Source organism: Octopus sinensis, linkage group LG3, assembly GCF_006345805.1.
Source record: "Octopus sinensis linkage group LG3, ASM634580v1, whole genome shotgun sequence".
Classification (NCBI taxonomy): Eukaryota; Metazoa; Mollusca; class Cephalopoda; order Octopoda; family Octopodidae; genus Octopus; species Octopus sinensis.
The window spans coordinates 165,707,108-165,728,430 of record NC_042999.1 but is presented as its reverse complement, the minus strand read 5'-3'; the positions used below and the strand labels follow the sequence as shown (position 1 = coordinate 165,728,430).

The following is a 21,323-nucleotide window of genomic DNA, read 5'->3' as shown; positions in this document are numbered from 1 at the left end:
ATCACGTAGCAGTGATAGGCCTTAGCACGTGCAGTTAGCTAATTTCAGTTCTCTGAAGACATAAAATATAAGGAACAGTTTTTCACAAAATATTTGAAATGTTTCAAACCTGTGGTCTCTTTTACAGCATCACCTAGACTTATGTTCAAACCTGTCCCTGACTCAGTGCCAGTTTTGTAATGTTTGAATTCTTTTCTAGTATTACTGAGGCTCCAACAATTACAAGTGATATCACGTTTTCTTTTAGGTTCTTCACTGAACAATCACTGCTTCCTATTTATAGACTTTGAATTTGCACCAAGTTCTAAATGTTCTAAGTCAAAGTAGAAGGATATAGAGTGGGAAGACTCACTAAATGTTCTTGTTCACAAGTAGGCCACTTAGAGAATTTTGCCTTCAAATAATCAGTCGTAATAGACATTTTATATTGTTTGGTAATTATATCTTTTACTGGTGTTTTCACATTTGATTCCCTTTGACATGTGCAACATATGTATATGTCTTACAAGGGTGTAGAACATGTCCTAAATTATGACCATCCCTGTCTTTCATTTCAATATCATAAGACATATTTGTGTATGGCCTATCTTTGTGTACAATATTATATGCAGTTCTAAAGGCAGTGAGCTGGTAGACTGGTTAGCACATTGAATAAAATAATGGCATTTCTTCTAGTTCTTTATGTTCTAAGTTCAAATCATGAAGTCAGCTTTGCCTTTCATAAAATAAAGGATGAGTTAATAAAGTATTGGATTCGATATTATTGACTTGCTCACTCTGCCAAAATGTTAAACAATTATAATACAATTCTAAAAACTTGACCTGATTTTGCTTTGTCATTTATCAATGACACTCACACTGTTTTTCAAAGCAACATTATAAAAAAAGAACCCAGTGCAAAGTCATGATGTCCAGAAAAAATATTCTTTGGTAGCCTCCTAGTAAAATAATACTAGCTACATTTTGACATGTTGAAAAGGGATTGTTATATTGAAGGAGTGTCAGACAATCAAAAAAATATTGCTCACAGTTTTAGCAGTAAGAATGTTTTCAAGTACTCACGTGTGCCATTGAAAGATTTTCTCTCAAATTCTTTCAAGGCCATATCAAATAACTCTTCTGGTGTGTGCATGGGTCTTTTATCTTTTATCTTTTACTTGTTTCAGCCACTAGACTGCAGCCATGCTGGAGCACTGCCTTGAGGAATTTTTAGCTAAATGAATCAACTTCAGTACTTCTTTTTCTTTTTAAACCTGGTACTTAATCTATCAGTCTCTTTTGCTGAACTGCTAAGTTATGGAGATACAGATACACCAACACTGGGTGTCAAGCAGTGGTGGGGGACAAATACAGACAAATTCAGTTTCTGCCTACCAAATCCACTCACAAGGTTTTGGTTGTCCCAAGGCTAGAGTAGAAGACACTTGCCCAAGGTGCCATGCACTGGGACTAAACCCTGGGACCACATGGTTAGGAATCAAGCTTCTTACCGCACAGCCACACTTGTGCATGTGTGACCTTGTGTTCGTTCCTCCTCCTACATCCTGACAATCAGTGTTGGTTTGTTTATGTTGCTGTAATCCAGCAATTTCACCAAAAGTAACTGATTTGAATAAAACTTATAAATATAAGTACTGGAGTCAATTTGTTTGACTAAATCCTTCAAAGCAGTGCTCCAGCATGGCCTCAGTCCAATGATTGAAACAAGTAAAAGAAAAAAATCAACCATTCATCTAATTCACCTGTTTATTGGCAGGAAAGAAAATGAGCAACAAGAGAGTCAAGGAGGAAGAGTGTGAGAGAGAGAGGGACTCTCCCCTTCACCATTCCCTCTCTCTCTCTCTCACTCTTCCTCCTTGACTCTCTTGTTGCTCATATGTGACCAACGACCATCCATCTTTCTTTCTTCTACTTCCTTCCTAAAGACAAAACATACTTTTGTCTGTCTCTTCTCAAAGCTCGTTTTTCCATCGTTCACCACTTCACATCGTCTTGGCTTAACAACCCTCACCGTTCGTTTTTTACTGTTTTGTTCTCACTGTCCTGTTTTTGTTACCACTTTCACCCTCCGCAAAAAATCCAAAATTTGATTTCCTTTGTGGGAAGGACTGTTTTAATGATGTTGCATTTTGTCCTTACCTTCAAAATGCGGAGTAGATAAAACAGGGGACAACTGATGAAGGGAATGTTCTGTATGTCTCGTTTCTCTGTTTGTTTTGTTATTCGAAAAAAGTTCATTTCCCATGTTTTTGTGGTTTTTGTTCTCGTTTCTCATTTTGTCTACATTTTTTTGAAGTCCTGTACCCATATATGCATATATATGAGCAACGAGAGAGTCAAGGAGGAAGAATGAGAGAGATAGAGAGAGAGGGAACAGTGAAGGAGGGAGTCCTCTCTCTCTCTCTCGTTGCTCATGTTCTTTCATGTAACCATATATACATATATATATGTAGATATGTACATATATGTATGTATATATGCATATATTTATACATTATTATATATATATTTATATATTATTATTACATATATAATGTATGTAGGCAAACACAAACACAATTACACAACGTATACATGCAACTGTGTACATAAATGTTGCATATAAATATTCATGCACATTTCAAAACACTTCTGCTTCAAATCCAATCAGAATGCTGAAGCCATGCTTACTGTTAAACTATAAATGAGGATCTGTTATGTTTTATTATCAGAAGGACAAAATAAAATATGCATACGTTATTATTATAGTTAAACAAATATTCTGTTGTGTCTGGGGAGAGTCATTTTCTTTTTGTGCCTTATAATATAACACACTCACCGGTAAAATTTCCACTTATTTCTTATTTTTATTTTCCTAAAATTTTCGTTGTATTTTGCAACCTTTTCAATAGTTTTGACTCTGTCCGTTATTTACACTGCGTTCCCTTTTGTTTGAAAACAAAATTATTACAGCCTATAAACAGACAGGATGTAATAGCTTGATCAGAAATCTGCATAGACAAACCTGGGCAAAAGCCTCAGCTGTTACTTCTCAGAATCCTTTTTTTAAACTAGACACTTAGGAAATCTACATTACCGTCTCAAACATCATTACAGGTATTTATAAGTATTTAAGTTCATGATTATTTACTTAATAGATGAAGTAGTTGTATATTTCCAAGTCAGTTTTAATCGAGCAGATTTATGATTAATGGTGTTCCAGTGACGGTCATCCTGTCTTTTTCTTTATCTGGGACTGTTATCTAAAATATCCTTCCTTTCTGAAATATGTAAATCTCAAGCTACATACCTTCATGTCATGTAACTTGGTTGCTATTTGGAGTGAGGCAAATGACCTGTTATTGTTAACACAATGATAAGCACTATTGAATACAGTTAATTAGTAAAAACTGACGAGATTAGTGTTGGGTTTTGTCAGCAAAAATCCAGTCAATGATATTAATCAAATAAGTCAAATTTGCGAACAGTGAACTGGAGAGGTTTACTAACTAAAATTTGTGTATTATTTCAACTATCAGTAATAAAGGCAATGAGCGAGTTAGGAAAGCTTCATGTGGTCCCTTAATCTGCTAGAATAAGCAACTAAATCACTCTCAAATGACACCTAACCATTTTAAGAACTTTCCCCTCAATTTCAATGTATGAGTATCCAATGGTTTGATTTACTACAGTACCTGTTGATTGAACAAAGGTGTAATGTCGTAACATATTCCACAGACAGGTGTATACCTTAGTATGATTCTCAGGTAGAAAACAGTTTAACATTTTGGTTTCAAAATGTTTCTACTGTAGTAAATGTGTTTTGGGTCCTAAACAACCATAGGACTTTTGTTGTATGATTGAAACTTGTATGATTATACTGTGTGTGTTTGTGTGTGTGTGTGGGGGGGGGGGAGGGCAGGGTTGGTGGGTGGGGTTGTATCTAACAAGTAGCCATAAAGAGTATCAGAGTGTAAAATTCTTGATGATGTGGGCAGTCTGAGATTTGATATTAAAATATCCAGTAGAGTACGAAAGAAGAATTATGTTTGTACCAAAATATTTCGTCTCTAATTGAATTTTCTTTTCTAGGCTAAGAAAAATGGTGCAGTTGCTGTCGAATTTGACCTTGAATTTACTGGAGACTGTTATCCTATTGTTATGCACGATGAAACCCTTGATCGCACCACAAATGGAACAGGTTTTGTACGCGACCACACCCTCGAAGAAATTCTTGACTTGAATGCTGCAGCTAAACATAAACACAGGTATATTTGCTGATAGTTTTCTTTGTGCTAATAAATATGTTTGGAGATTTTCTAACTCGATGTTCTCAATAAACCTAGTTTAACATAGTTTAAGTGTCTACATGAGGTCAGTTTCATTATCTTTTGTTTGTTTCTCTCATTTTATCTAATTTATTGCCACATGAAGAGGATTGGCTTGCAGCAGTTCTGTGCTGGTGCCGCATAAAAAACACTTGTGCTGGTGCCATGTAGAAGTGCTTGTGCTGGTGCCACGTTAAAAGCACCCAGCACACACATTGTAAAGTGGTTGGCATTAGGAAGGGCATCCAGCTGTAGAAACCATGCCAGAACAGCCTGGAGCCAGGTGCAACTCCTCTAGCTTGTCAGTTCTGGTCAAACCGTCCAACCCATGCCAGTATGGAAAATGTACGCTAAAGAATGATAATAATGATGATGATGCTCATTTTAAGTCATTCTAATTTCTTAATATGGATAATTACCAGGGTTGGTAGGCTAATGAGGGTCTGATTTGCTATAAAATTGAATGGTTCCTCTCAGAATACTAATCTCTCTTTTGTTCCGTGGCACACCAGTACACATATCTTCTGTTTAAAAACATCAATTGTATCCTCAGCTGAGAGGAACTGATAATAAGTCTGTAAATATAGAGATTGCTATCAGCGTGAAGAAACCTATGTCCAAAGTCTATCCACTGTTACAAAAGTTCAGTAGAACTGGCTGATAAGTTCAGTTGTGTCTGTGTTGTAATCAGTGCTTGAGATAGAAGAGCAGCAATAGCATCTTTTCTGATAACAAGATTGACTCTATAATGTGTATCTCAGATGTCCTGGGGCATATGTCGGTGAGCCCAGCTGGAGCAAGCATAGCGTTGTGACTGTACAATCTATTGTAGCTCTCTGACTACTTTATTGATTTTAATTAGAGATATTTTGTTTACAGATACTGTACATAGTCTGAAGTTCAACATATATGCTAGTGTCATTGTCATCAACTAATGACAGCCATTATAAAACATACAACTCATCATTGACAAACTTCCATTCATTATACTTATTGGCAAACATAAAACACAGATGAGGTTGATACCCTGGCTTGTAAATAAACCAGTGTATGTATTGAGTGCTTTGTATCTCTGAAATTTCCTCCTTAACGTATTATGCAGTAATCTAATGGATGCACTGCTTGGGTCCATTATATAACTCCAAATATATAATTGGAAAACTTTGCTGTTCATTTTCCTAAATGTCTCATGGTGTAGCACCACCACCTGGTTCTTGGGTACTTTTAATGGCATTTGCTCTAGGTTTTCAGTTTGGGGATGCATTTCCCCTTCCTCCCATCAATCTTGGCTGCCTTGTAAAAGGTCAGAAGCACTGCCCTTCCCTCCTACTTAAACAAAACAAAACACAAAGCAAAACAAACTTTAGAGGCTGTTCAAACATGTGTCTTACATTGAAGACATTTTTTCTCAAGAAGAGGATGTTATACATTATAGAACAACAGTGAGATTAAAAATAATCCTCATTAGCATGAATGTTAGTTAATGCTGTTTCATGGCCACTGGTGTATATGTCACGTAACCTTTACATTATCAGCAACAGAGAAGGTTATCCGTTGATCATTTCCTTGTAATGTTGCTTCTAGAGACCAAGTTGGTGACATTGCTGGTTCCGAATAACTGGCATTATTTTCCACGTTTTATCTGGGAAAATACTTTCCAAATTAATGAGATTTTATCAACAAAGAAGTAACGAGGCATACAAATATTCTATTTTATGTTTAAATTCGATTGGTCTCACAGTCTGACCATTATATAATGTTTCCCTCAGTTTTCATCTGTTATATTCTTCCTGATATTTCATATGCGTGTGTGGGGAGGGTCTGTGAACAATCAGTCATCTATCATTAGTCAGCAACAAGCATGTGACGTTTGGCGGTTGTTTTCCTTTTACTTTGCACGACTGAATAGAGACAACAATAATATCCTAAAGTGGATGTTTTCTTGGTACAAGAAAGAAGCACGATTGATACAAGAATTGCATTCTGTCACTAACAAAGTAGATTCCTAAATGTCTATTTTAAACTAAGGTTCTGAGAAGCAACAGCTGTAGTTTTTGCCTGTGTTTATCTATCTAGATTTCACCTGGAGCTATAAAGAATCATTGTCTGTTCACAGGATGTAATAAGTGTTTCTGCCTTTCACAAGCTGTACAGTGTTGCCACAGAGCAAACACATAATGGACTCTGTTGTTGTGGATTGTGGACAGTGATGTCTGCAAACCATATTTCGGTCACCGTAGAAACAAAAAAAGTTTTGGGTTGTTTTACTTGCTCAAAGCTAACCTGCCACACTAACAAAACCAACCTCACACCTTACTTCTTGCATGTATGCTTATGTGTATTTGTATATATGTGTGTGTGTTTGTGTGTATTTTCATGTTCTCTCTTGTTCTGTTTTCTATTCTAGGGCCAGTTATGGAAAAGTGAGGGTCCCACAACTGGAGGAAGCTGTTATGGTTTGCTTACAATTGAAGCTAAAAATGTTTATTGACTGCAAGAGGAGTGCAGCTGAGGTAATTGCCTTCCTATTGTGTGGTGTGGTGTGCGTGTGTGTGTGTGTGTGTGTGTGTTAGAGTTTGTATGTGTTTCTGGTGTTCAGGGTGTCCCTAAAGTCTGGACACAGGCAAAATGTATATTTTCTAGAAATACCTGAAAAATTTCAACAACAATTTATTCAATTGGAATATTAACAAATAACATCTTCAACATGATTTCCACCATTTGTGATGCAAAAGTCTATGTGCTTTGCAAGATTTATATGAGTCCCATGCAATAACTCCACACAGGCCCAGCTCAAGGTACCAGCAACTCAGGTCATCACCCAGGGTGCCGTGTGCTTTTTAATCTACATTTTCAGTTTTTCTCCTTGTGAAAGTTTTAAAAAATCATACTTGTAAGGGTGCTCAAGTTCAGCCACCCTGGGACTGGCCCTGATTCCACACTACTCTTAATTTTAGCACAAAGCCAATCTGTGGAGGTAAAAAAATGTTGTAGGTAATAATATATAGGTAAAATATAATATATAGGCGCAGGAGTGGCTGTGTGGTAAGTAGCTTGTTTACCAACCACATGGTTCCGGGTTCAGTCCCACTGCGTGGCATCTTGGGAAAGTGTCTTCTACTATAGCCTCGGGCCAACCAAAGCCTTGTGAGTGGATTTGGTAGACGGAAACTGAAAGAAGCCCGTCATATATATATATTTATATATATATATATTATATATATATATAATATATATATATATATATATATATATATATATATATATGTATGTGTGTATGTTTGTGTGTCTGTGTTTGTCCCCCTAGCATTGCTTGACAACCGATGCTAGTGTGTTTATGTCCCCGTCACTTAGTGGTTCGGCAAAAGAGACCGATAGAATAAGTACTGGGCTTACAAAGAATAAGTGCCAGGGTCGAGTTGCTTGATTAAAGGCAGTGCTCCAGCATGGCCACAGTCAAATGATTGAAACAAGTAAAAGAGTAAAAGAGTATATAGAATATATATAATATATATATTCAGGACGCCATGATAGATCGTTAGCTCCTACACACATTTTTTTCTCTCCTTGTTTTTTTTCTGTGTATCTTTCTGTCGAAGAGCGTAGGCTCGAAACGTAAAAGACTTGTTCTATTTTTATTTCTGAGCGCCATACTAAGACATTTGTTTGTTTGTACTCCACCTGCCTTCGTCTTTTGTTTATTTTCGTAAACCTTCCCATTATATATATATATATATAATATATATATATATAGGTAAAAAATTATACTTAATGAGATTTCCTATGTGGCCAGATCTTAGGGAAACCCTGTGTATGAGTAGTGAACCACAAGTAACAAAATGTATTCTAATCAAAATAGGTGAAACAGAGATTAAAAAATAAGGTACCTTTTGACAAGTCACCTGATCAGACACATCTGCACGTATGATACACCCCAAGTGTTTGTACAGTATCTCACCTGCTAGGCACCTGTGCATGATGGGTTGAAGCACTCATGGTGAATAAGGATGACTTTCATCAATTCCATTTGCTTTCTCTCATATTTTATAAACTCTTATGGATACAAAGGAATTCCTGGAGTAAATCCAGTGGCATATACTTCCATACTGTTGAAGACATCAGGTAGCCAAATACAGAGAATGGGCTTTAGATGGCATACTACAAGGTTCGTACTCATATTGAATATTATTACTTGAAAGTGTTTCTGTATATGTGATTATGTTTGACTTGTGTCTTTGTCTATACATGGAAGGATCTTTTAGTAATATATTTTAGTTGATATTAAGTAAACTATATTGATCTTACACCATGTGTAAAATTATCGAGGCAGTTGAGACAATGCGGGGAGTTCATAGTTTATATCATTATGATAGCTGGGGACAGGTACCGCAGTTAGGTGAAGATCAGCCATACAGGCAGTGGATGTACATTGTTGTTGTCATTTTTACATCCATTTTTTATTTGCTGCAATTGGTTACATAAGACTGATTGAGGCAGCATTCTGTAACTGGACGCCCTTCTTCTTTTCAACCCTTACTTGAATTCCAGATAAGGTATTCTTACTCTGACAGTCTTCCCACATCAAATCTACAGGATATATTGTTTGGAAAAGATGTAAATGCACTATTGCTTAAATGGTATCATGGGAAGACACACAGAAGTAAACTTTTGCATGTACACACACACATGTGCACACACACGCACGTGCACACACACATACTCGCATGCACGCACACACATACACGCATGCACGCACACATGACAGTAACCAGCCCAAGGCTCTAGTAGAAGACACATGCCCAAGATGCCATGCAGTGGAATGGAGCCTAAAGCCAAATGGTTATGAAATGAACTTTTTACCATACAACCATGCAAGTGCCTTGCAGCAGAATTGGTGAATTCTGTTATCAGTACAGCTGAGGCAAACTGCTGGTTACTAAGGGAAGCTATTGGCAGTTTGAGGTTAGCTGTTATGAAACTGAGTAAGCAGCAATCTCTAAACCAGTATAAGATATAGGAGAGATGTACTGGGCTAAATATGTGCCAAGTTCTATGAAATAGGTCTTCATCAATAGAATTTACCATTTGGTTTCCATTCCCATTACTTTTTATAGACATCATTAATCTTTTTTGCAAAAAGCATGAACATAGCATAATCTCAATTTTACTGATATTTCTTAAAGTCTCTAACCTTATGCTAACCTGAATAATCAAAACATCAGAAACAACCTCGATTTTCCCACGAAACCAGTGGTTCTCAACAGGGGTTCATAAAATATTTTTTTATTGCATCTATACTTTATATCTATATAGTATAGATAGTAAAAGAGGGTGAGGAATGGGGAGAAAGTGAGAGAGAGTGTGTGTGTGTGTGTCTGTGTATCTGAAAGGAGTGTCAATGGAAAAGAGGAGGAAGAGAGAAAGAAGAAAAAATTCGTTTACATCTTTACAGCTGGTCAGTTCTTTCAATAGAAAGTGATGAGTTGATTCTTGGCCTTTAAAAATGGTAAAACCATTGTATGTATATATATATATATGCGTATGTATACAGGTGCCTGTGATTGTGCAGCACATACATATATATATATATTGTTATTGAATAACCTTTTACTTATAATTCATTCATGATTACTTCCTACTAATGATATATTTCTCATGTTACAGACTGTTGTTGTTCTCAGCCAGTTGTTTACCAAATACCCAAATCTTTACAAAGAAGCTATTGTATGTTCTTTCTACCCTAATATTATCTACAGGGTAAGTGTAATACCTTTTTACTCTATGGCTTCCTTTTCTTTCTGTTTCATCTTCCCATAGTTGTTCTTTTCCCTCCTTCCATTGTCTCAGCTGGGAACCTAAGCATTAAAATCTCATCCATTCTGTATAACATATGGAATATGTGATAGTTATGTTTGTGTTATACTATTGATTGCAAATAATTTTGGCACAAAGCCAACAATTTTGGGGGAGTGGGTAAGTCAGTTACATTGACTCCAGCACTCATCTGCTACTTATTTTATTGACCCTGAAAGGATGACAGGCAAATTCAGACTTGGTGGAATTTGAACTAAGAACGTGAAGGTAGACGAAATGCTGCTAAACATTTTGCCCATCATGCTAGCAATTCTGCCAGCTCACTGCCTTTCTGCTACAATATTACATGTTGATTAATCTCAGATCAACCTTATTCTAGTAAACCTATGAACAAAGGATTTCCAGCTCTTATCGTCTCATCCTTGTTTTACCTGACTTATCCAAGGCTATATTTTTCAATGTGCACTATCTTTTGCAAGACAACTGGATGTGATATAAAGTGAGGGAAATTTGGCTACTATTTATAGCAGATTGAGCTACTACTTAGAGGTTTCCCTGTTGTTTCAGATCGTGCATGTATTGTCTCTACGGTTTTTCTCAACATCTTTTACTCATAACTGCAACTATTGGCAGATGTAGAAATATGTTTTGTCTGTCCTCATTTCCCATTCAGAATCTGGCAAGTTGGGCCAATAAGAGAACCTTTAAATGGTTGCTTGGCCTGTTAGGCATAGTGGTGAAATGTCTCTCAAAATCAAACCTTACCATATTAAAGCAGGAAGGAGATGTTGATCAGTGCAGTTCTGTATATGCAAAATATGGGATAGTCAAGGCTGGAATGTTTCTGATCATCAGTCTTCTCAATCAGATCTGACCTGGGGTTAATAACTAACTCTGCTTGCTTCAGTCTTCCTAGATAGAAATAGTTTCATGGCTGCATATTTAATCCTATGGAAGGCATTGAAATGTCAAACATAGTTGTTTCAGCAATGTTTACCCTTTTAGCATTTAAACTGGCCCCAGATGTGGCCCAAACATTCTATCTGTTTTATGTTCAAACTGGCCAGCCCTGGCATCGCACATATATTCTGTAATGTTATTCTAAAATATATATAATCTCATCATCAAAATCTCAGTCATGAGATAATGCAGGATTAATTCAAAACAATGTGAATATGCCAACTTAAAGACTGCCACAGTGCTGAAATATGCAGATGACATCAAGCTGTACCTTTAGATAAAAAGGACAGATCCTGAACACTATAAATCTTTCCTGCAATCAGACCTACCTGGACACAATGTAATAATGGATCATGGACTGGCAACTCAAACTGGCTGTGGACAAGTGTACCACCATGCATTTGGGAGGAAAAACTCAGCATCCACATACTCTCTCCACAACACTAATATCAGAAAGTCTTGTGAATGTGACTTGTCAGCAGCAATTTGCGCTGAACTAAGCACATCTTTAAAATCATCAAGAAGGCTGAGGGTGTCGTGGATTCACTCAGCAAGACCTTTGTTAGCCGCTCTCCAGCTGTCTATTTAAGGCTGTATATGGCTATGGTTTGGCCACACTTGAAATTTGTATCACCAGTCTGGAACCCCTATCTTACTCAGGACATTGACCTCCTAGAAACTGATCAGAGACATGCAGCCAAGTGAATACCCTCCATCAGGCATCTACCGTACTCTGAATGCCTTCCATGGGCATAGATACAGTGAAGCTCCCAGCGTCTGGCAACTGGCTTCGTAAACACCCACAAAATTATTAACCATCATGCCAATGACCACCTTGCGCACCTTTTGCAACTCCATGTGTCTAACGTACATGAGGGGCATGCCCTACAAAGTCAGAAAACAGCACAGCTCCCATGACTTATGGAAACATTTTTTCATGCTCACAGTTGCTGAAGCATGGGACAAACTACCTGCATCAGTTGTTAGCTGCCAAGATGCTGCATTGTAGGATAGGTGTGAGAGGCTGAATCTGGCCAGTTTGAACATAAAACAAGTAGAATATTTTAGCTGGACAGGGTCAGTTTAAATACTAAAGGGTTAATATGTACTTACATAAGAGCGATGAGCAGGCAGAATCATTAGCAAGCCGGGCAAAATGCTTAGCAGCATTTCATCCACCTTTCTGTTCTGAGTTCAAATTCTGCTGAGGTTGACTTTACCGTTTGTCCTTTCTGGGCTGATAAAATAAGTACCAGTTGAGCACTAGGATTGATGTAATCAACTTATCATTTCCCCTGGAATTGCTGGCCTTGTGCCAGAATTTGAAACCAATACATACTTACATAAACATTGTGTTAATAATGGAAATGGGACAGGGGTATCTGGGAATATTTTTGTACATGTGATATGATATTATTTGCATGTGATCTAAGGGCAGATGTAAGAAAAAAAAATCAGAAGTGGGCCATTGCCAAAAGAAGTTTCCAATCCCTGAGCTAAGTGGACTGCTTGGTGGACTGTGGCGTGTAACTGAACCAGATTGGCATGGTGCCTGTGTCTCGTGACTTGGTGAACTGATTGGTGGAACTACAGGATGTCCCAAAAGTCTGGACACATAGGCAAAATGTATATTTTCAAGAAGTACATGTAAAATTTTCAATACCGTTTTATTTGATTGGAATATTCACAAATAACATCTTCAATATGATTTCCACCATTTGTGATGCAAAGGTTGATGCACTTTGCAAGAGTCATGTGAACTCGGTGCAATAATTCCACATTGCCATCAGTTTTAGCACAAAGCCATATTTAGTCTGTGGAGGTAAAAAAATGTTGTAGGTAAAAAAATATATCGGTAAAACATGTTGTATAAGATCTGTTTATATGTGAAAGCTTGTGGACCAGTGGTTCGGCTGTTGCACTCACGATTGCAGGATTTTGAGTTTGACTACCGGTTTGGGTGGTGCATTTTGTTCTTGAGCAAAACACTTCATTTCATGTTGCTTCAGTCCCCCCCTTCTGATCAGGGGCCATTGTTGGCCTGCTCAACAAAGCCAGCAGGAGGCTGTCATTTGAAGGTAACAACAGGGCTTACTTGACTAATTTCTATGTTATCTTTTATCTTTTACTTGTTTCAGCTATTAGACTGTGGCCATGCTGGGGCACCACCTTGAAGAATTTTGGTTGAGTGAATTGACTCCAGGACTTAACTTTTTTAAAGCCTGGTGCATATCGGTCTCTTTTGCTGAGCTGTTTGTTATGGGGATGTAAACACACCAACACCAGCTGTCAAGCAGTAGTGGTGGACAAACACAGATATAAAGACACACACACACACGACAAGCTTCTTTTGGTTATCATCTATCAAATCCACTAACAAGGGCTTGGTTGATCTGAGGCTATAGAAGACACTTGCCCAAGGTGCCACCCAGTGGGACTGAATCATGTCATTGTGAAGAAAACTTCTTACTGCACAGCCAGCTTATAAAGCAGAAAACCAATGTCTTGAGCAGCTCTTTTATACCAACTACTTTACATAAATAAAAACGCAGTCTTCACTTAATAAAGGTGAAAAGGATACGGAGCGATTAGAAAAAAATAGCTGTAAAATAAAACGAAAATCATGGGCATCCTATAATTTTCTGACATCCTATTTTACATTTCCGAGTAGACACTGCAGGAAAGCCAGTAGTTTTATTGATATTTTATTGAACAACTGGAGGCAGCATTTGTTTCAACAACAGGGAAGATAAAACTCTCTCCCCCTCTTTTGCTCACAGAAAACAAGGGGCAGACTGATTGAACAACAAGCAAAAGCCTATCAGTTCCTGTCCAGGGAAGAGAAGCAATCGAGCAAATTAATTGCTTTCAGTAAATTATCACCGTTATCGATACACATACAAATACTTGCATATAGACATACATACACATCTCACACATATACATATACATACATACGTACATAAATACATAGATATATACGTACATATACATACATCTCATCACTATGAGTGTAATTTTAACTGAATTAGAACGTTTTTGGTTTGCTGCAATTCGTATATTATCACTGATAGCTTTCCATGCAAAACGTTCCCCGGGTATTTCTCCCCCCCCCGTTCAGTGTTCATTCACCGAAGCTTAACCCTTTAACATTTAAACCAACCATATCCTACAAAAGTATTCTACCTGTTTCCTGTTCAAACTGACCAGATCCAGCCTCTCACACCTACCCTACAATGTCATTCTAAAAATAAACATTCACATCATTGAAGTCTTGATGCTATGAGATAATGCATGATTAATTCAAAGCAATGTGAATAAATAAGCAATACATTTGACCGAGAAATCTGAATGCTGAAGGGTGAAGACATAAGGATTGAAAAGGAAAGGACAAGTTTAATAAAATGAAGAAGCTTCTTTTAAAAACATTTTCAACTTCTTTTTTTTTACTTGTTTCACTCATTAGACTGTGGCATCACCTTGAGGAATTTTAGTTGCACTAATTGACTACAGCACTTATTTTCTTTTTAACCCTGGTACTTATTCTGTTGGTTTCTTTTGTTGAACTGCTAAGTTGTGAAGATTTAAACATACCAGCACTGGTTATAAAATGATGGTGGTGAACAAATACTGACCGAAAGACGTGAGCACACATTCACACACACACACACACACACAACACACACACACACACACACACACACACACACACACACATACATTCACACACATGGTGAGCTTCTTTCAGTTTCCATCTACCAAATCCACTCACAAGGCTTTAGTCAGCCTGAGACTATAGTAGAAGACACTTGCCCAAGATGCCATGCAGTGGGACTGAACCCAGAACCATGTGGTTGGGAAGCAAGCTTCTTACCACACAGTCCCACCTGCGTCTTGTTCAATCCCATGACAGAAAAGAAGAAATTACATGGAAACAAACTCTACTTTTATAAATATGAATGACATGGAAATTTCACAAATATTTAATGGGTATGGATCTGGTATTTTTCAGTTTGGGAACCACTGATCCATGCTCTGATAATTACTGGGAAGACTGTGCTTTACTGAGGAGGTTTCATAAGCTTGAAACATGTCTGGAGTTGTCACTGTACATACCACAGATCGGACACACCTCTCACTCTGCTGGCATTCAATGTGTGAATAAGAAATATAAAACTAAATAAAGTGGATTCAATTCCACTGCATGACACCTTGGGCAAGTGTGCTCTGCTCTAGTCTTGGGCTAGCAAAAGCATTGTAAGTGGATTTGGTTGACAGAAACTGAAAGAAGCCTGATGTAGTGTGTGTGTCTATGTGTGTGTGTGTGTGTGTGCGTGCACGCATGCATGTGCATGTGTGTACGTGCGCATGTGTGTGTGAGTGAGTATGTTTGTGTTTGACCCCCCAAACCACTTGACAACAGGTGCTGGTGTGTTTGCATCCCTGTAACTTAGTGGCTCAACAATAATGACCCATAAAATAAGCACCAGGCTTAAAGAAAAGTCCTGGGGTTGATTCATTCAACTAAAAATTCTTTAAGGTGGAGCCTGGCTGCAGTCTAATGACTGAAACAAGTAAAGGATATATACCACCTTTGCATGTAAATTATAAGCAATAAATTAATACTCTCATTTGTTTAGGTATGTATAAATGTGGAGCATTTAATTTTACTGAATTGTAGCAAAAGGTAGGATTGAAAAGTGGCAAAAGAAACGAGTTGATAATGAAAAAGAAACTGAGACGTGTTGAGTTTGGTTGTAAGGTAGAAATAAGATTGCTCTTACCTGCAGATGCAATTAGCAATAGTATATCCAAACTTTGAGCCACAGGAACTCAGCAATCATACCCTCACATGCACTCTGCCTGAGCTTCTGGCCAGAAGTGACTATTCTCCTAAAATGATTCTCCAAAACATGTCTGTTGCACTCAATGCCCTTTTGAAGAAAAAAGCTGTTCAAAGACCCTGCTTTTTTTGTGTGACATCCCTTCCCCTCACTTCCAGTCCTCTTCTCTTTGTTGCTCCCTTCATTCTTCCACATGCCCTCTCCTGATCTAAAGATCATTGCTCTTCTATTTCATTTCAAAATCGTCTACCTGGGTGGGTGACATTCCCTTTAGGGCTGGTTTCTCTCTCCTCTTCGTCATCAGAGGAGCTGACCACCCTGCAAACATCCAAGATGTGACATGACAAACTTAGATTCTCTCTTAATTAGTTTGTGACGGTGAAATGGCTGAGTTAATAAGATGTTAGACTACTTCCTCATACGTCCTGAGTTCAAATCTGTTACGTGTGCTCTTTTGTGTTTCTGGTGAAAATAACTTTATTCTGGAGTTAATCTAGTTGAAGAAAACCAGGCAAATGTTTCTTTTATTTAATCTACATCCTATCATGTGTAATGTTATAAAATTGGGAATAAAAAGGCCTATCCTTAATCTTCTCCAGTAGATTAAGAGTCATTTACAAAATATGTGTTTTTAGGATTGTCATTAATAGCTTTAAATCCAGTTTTAGAAAGAAAGTTTCTAAGTTCAAACTCAATTATAAGATATGAATGCATGTGTGTATGCATGCATGTGTGTATGCATGCATGTGTGTATGCATGCATGCATGTGTATGCATGCATGTGTGCACACACATGTGTGAATGGCATGCATGAATATGACTGGAGGTCAGATTAAGAAGACAAATTAACTAAAGGTTTAGAATTTTTAATTTAATTTCTGAGTGTTAATCCTGTTAAAAATTATTTATCATAAAATGTAGTTTTCATTTATTTTGATTTTTATCATTTCTTTAATATTTTCAGTTTCAGCAATTATTTATACATTTAATTTGAACTTTTAGTTATTTTTTAATAAATGTCTGCTATTTGAATTTCTGTTCCTTTTAGGTGAGAAAAGCGGATCCAAATATTTTGACTGCTTTAACTCATAGACACCAAATTTATTCTAAATGTGACATGGATGGTGAGGAGCGACAGAAAACATTCTGGCGGCAGATAATAGCACGACCCATAGACATTATTTTAGAGATTGGCCATTATACATTTCTATGGTATCTCTGCGGTAACTCAGCATTTCTCATGAATAGGGACACATATTCTGGGTAGGTTATATTTTTCTTTTGTTTTTAATTGATTTCCTTTGAATGTATTACTGTTATGAACTTTTAATTGAATGAAATTGTGATAACTGTAATTGGACTGTTTTTATTTATTATCAACAGCAGTTTGTCTCTCACTTTGAGAGTCCTAACTCTGTCTACACTATATTCATAGAGAGTTATTCAAAACTGGCCATCCATCCATGGGAATTCATAAGTGCTGATGACCTGGTTTACAAATCTAAGTCAGTTAAAGAACTGGAAAAAATTTCCAGACATGCCAATAAATTATATAATCAAGAAATCTAAAATTAAATCTAGCAAAGAGAAAAGCAACAAGGAATACAAACTGTACAATTGTCTGGAAAGTGGCCATGTTTGATATGCCAAAAACCTGTCGGTAGGATTTCCATATGGTCTTTGTGATGAACTGGGATTACAGGTAGAATGACAGTGAAAAAGGATTTTGTAAGTAACAGACACATGGGAGTAGTAAGTAGTGTGAATTTGAAAGTTTCTCTATCTCTAACTGGAAGCTCCATAGACATAGCAAGGTTAGTGAAAACTTCGCAGTAGCCAGAGTAAGAAAGGGTTCTGCTGGTAACTCAAGGATTCTCAATCTGGTTATATAAGGAAATGCAATACTATATGTTAGCAAAATATGAACATAGATAGAATGGAGAGAATTTGTAAAGAATGGAAAGAAAAGAAGTCAATATGCTTTACTGGATGAGCATGAATGATGGAACACGTAAATAAATGGGAAAAAAAAGTGGGACACAGTGTCAAAGATATGTTCTTCAAGACTTGAAGCTTTTGAGACTTTTGAAGGAAATCTTTTAAATAGGAAGTAGAGAAGTCAGTAATAACTGTTGTCATTAATATGTGTTTTGCCTACGATATTGACAAAATGAAAGAACTTTGAAAAGTCTAACTATACATTTTGATACATCTGTTAGAAGGTAAGGAATGGAAATAAAGAGCGAAGAAAAGCAAAAATAATGGTAACTAGTAGACAGAAATAGTAAATCCAACTGAAATACAAGGGAAAGAACTCAAACAAGTTGATGGAAGGACCGTAATAGTGAGATGAAGGAAAGAAGTCAATCGCTAGATTGCAGCAATTTAGCAATTATAATGAATTACCAAAATTTTATTGAGTGAAGATCACTGTGTTTAAAGTGCAAAATTAAGGTTGTATAAACATCGACTATCCACTATTCAATTATAAAATAAAATTACGTGATGAATTATACTTTTTTCTTTTAATTAAGTACAAAGCTTTAGAGTTTTATAGGAAAGAAAATGCAAAGTTAGGAAATTCGAATATTTACGGAGATTATTTGCCAGGCAAAGCAGTTGTTATCATTAATTGACACTATAGTGAAAAGGAGTTATCTCCCTTCAATCATTTTCATTTGCATGCTTACCTTTACTTGCAATATGCGCACACAGCAGGCAAATTGTCATTTGGAAATGCATGAATATTACACAATCACTTTTCCCATTTGTGATATAATATTGTGGCATTTAGTCTTGGTAAGAAACCAGTCTTTTATTGATAGAATTGAGACGACCTGATTTCTAAAACATAGCTGGGCTATCTTTCAATACACGGAAAATGAATCTCTTATGTATATTTGTGTATGTAAGTACTGTTTATACATGTGTATACACACACAAATATGCATAATAATTGCATATATACATATGGGATAATATAGTTCTAGAAAGAATGATTAAATGGATGACATCTGCTGGTCATAAGCAGTGCAACTTTTATTCAGTGGCAGGTTTTACAGACGAAGTTGGAGGACATTTTAAATGTTTATAATTTTTGTCAATTCTTGATGGTAGCAGAAAAGTGATGACATTTACACTGTTAATTATTCACCATCGTTATTGTTGTCATTATCACTGTTGTCATTGTTGTCCTTCTCATGCTAAGCAGCAAAATAATTCTAATTTATATTGTTCATATATTCCAGGTTATACCATAATTTTTGGAAGAAGCGTGGTGTACGAGTGTTTGTCTGGACAATTAACGACCCTTATGAAAAGCAATATTTTCTGAAGACAAGACAGTGTAGTGTCATTACTGACAGTCTGCTATAACACAGTCTGCTCTTAGGCAATCATTCATTGATGACATGTTGATACTGTATTTGTTTTCTCTATGCATTCACTGCTCATTTGAACATACCACTGAATGTAGTATCAATTGTGTGGACATGGCCACAAGGACTTGTCATTCTATGCCAGTTTGACATCATGACATTATTTTTAGGACATACAAATAAATCTAGAATGAATTCATTCTAGATTTTCTTTATTTTGATATACCATATTTTTGTGAGCAAAAGATAAAAATAAAAGCTATTGTCTATTAAGTAATCATTTGGTTATGTTGGATGCCTGCCCACAATACAGAGAGAGAGAAAAAGTCTGTAATTAAGGTACTGAGCCACTGACCAGTTAGTTTCCTTCCTCATATTCTTATCCAGTACACTATTTAAATACTTTTGACAAGTTTCTCACCTCTAAATTAAGCTCTTACCCGACCATCACTGTATAGAACAGTATAGAACTGTTGGAAGATATTAAAGATTCTGAAGGATATTCTCTCTCTCTCTTTCGGAGAGGCACTGAACAGCTATACGCACACATACACACACGGCAGTAACTTCCACCTACCGAATTCAATCACAAAGCTCCAGTTGGCTCGGGGCTATAGTGGAAGACACCCACCCAAAGTGCCACGCAGTGGGACTGAACCCGAAACCATGTAGTTAGGAAGCAAGCTCCCTAACCACATATAGTATAAAAAGTACTCAAAAAGATATCAAGAAAAAGAAAAAAACTACTTTGTGAGAAAAATGACGAAAAAAAAAAGGGGGAAAACCATCCACATTATTCTGCTGCACAAGAAACCCTCCATTCTGTATTTTTTGTTACTTGAAGTCAATTTACTGATTAGTGCTCTGCCAATTCTATCCTGAATACTTGTGGTATTTTCCCCTTTGATCCAAGACATGGTAGACATGTCCCTTTACATTTCATACACATGAAAGCCAACATTTCTCAACCCTTCTGTGTGGTGTATTCACAACTGTAATACAGCAGTGCAGGTAAATAATTCAGTCTACAATATGTACAGGACATCACCATTGGTTATTATAATACCAACAAAATCATTGTTAGATGTGCAAAAGTTATTTCATGCAATGCAGAGGCTAAAAGCTACTTCACCTCTCAAACACTAATCAGTCTGGTTACCAGTCTGCCAGATGACCATTTTGATTTCATCTAGGAGAGAAACATGAATGTAGAATTTTAAAGAAAAAAAAAAGAAATCTTCTCGATGAAAATTTCTATATTTGCTTAAACCAACCCTAGAGGTGGAGTTAGTGATGATTGTATTAGCTGTAATTAGGTGGGAATAAACAATGTTTAATGAACTGTAAACTCAGTATAAGGCAATGTTTCCTACGTGTCTGGCATGGTGATCTCTATAACAATTAGTGTTGATTTTTCATTAACCCATTAGCATTGAAACTGACTGTATCTGGCCCAAAATATTGTACCTGTTTTATGTATATATCTCTTTTAGGGAAGAGGGTATCTAGAGGGTGCAAAGGAAATATTAGCTTAAGAAATGCAATGAATATATGCAATTTACATCTCACAAAAAGCAGAATCTGAATATCTTGTAAGCAATAAGAGAAATTATTAAATAACTATGAGGTGTATATAGAAGTTGAAAAATAGTATAGAACTGTTGGAAGATATTAAGCATTCTGAAGGATCTATAGTATAAAAAGAACTCAAAAAGATAACAAGAAAAAGAAAAAAAAAATACTTTGTGAGAAAGGAAAAATATATGTTTGAAACTTTTAGGAAAGTTGATGAATTCATAGATGTGGATTAAAAAATCAGACCTTAAAGCTTTTGATAATAACCTGGCTGAAACTAGTCCTAATTCTATTATACAAAGCTTTTCATTTTAAATTCTTTATAATTGAATTAAAACATTTCATCATAATTTTATGTAAGAAATTTTTATTAAGATATGTATCAAATGTGATTAGTTTAATATTGAAAAAATTTGCTTATTTTACTAAATCCTTTTACACTGAGTA

The 21,323-nt window shown here is 36.4% G+C and overlaps 1 protein-coding gene across 1 annotated transcript in view; it reads left to right on the top strand.

The window, feature by feature from the left end:
• Positions 1–19,574, top strand: part of LOC115209731 (glycerophosphodiester phosphodiesterase 1) — a 29,503-nt gene extending 9,929 nt beyond the window's left edge. Inside the window, exons 2-6 of the mRNA XM_029778232.2 lie at positions 4,072–4,247; positions 6,715–6,820; positions 9,972–10,064; positions 16,973–17,187; positions 19,173–19,574. Coding sequence (XP_029634092.1) covers positions 4,072–4,247; positions 6,715–6,820; positions 9,972–10,064; positions 16,973–17,187; positions 19,173–19,299 — 717 coding nt within the window. The 3' untranslated portion in view covers positions 19,300–19,574. The remainder of the gene's footprint in view (positions 1–4,071; positions 4,248–6,714; positions 6,821–9,971; positions 10,065–16,972; positions 17,188–19,172) is intronic.
• The last annotated feature ends 1,749 nt before the right edge of the window (positions 19,575–21,323 follow it).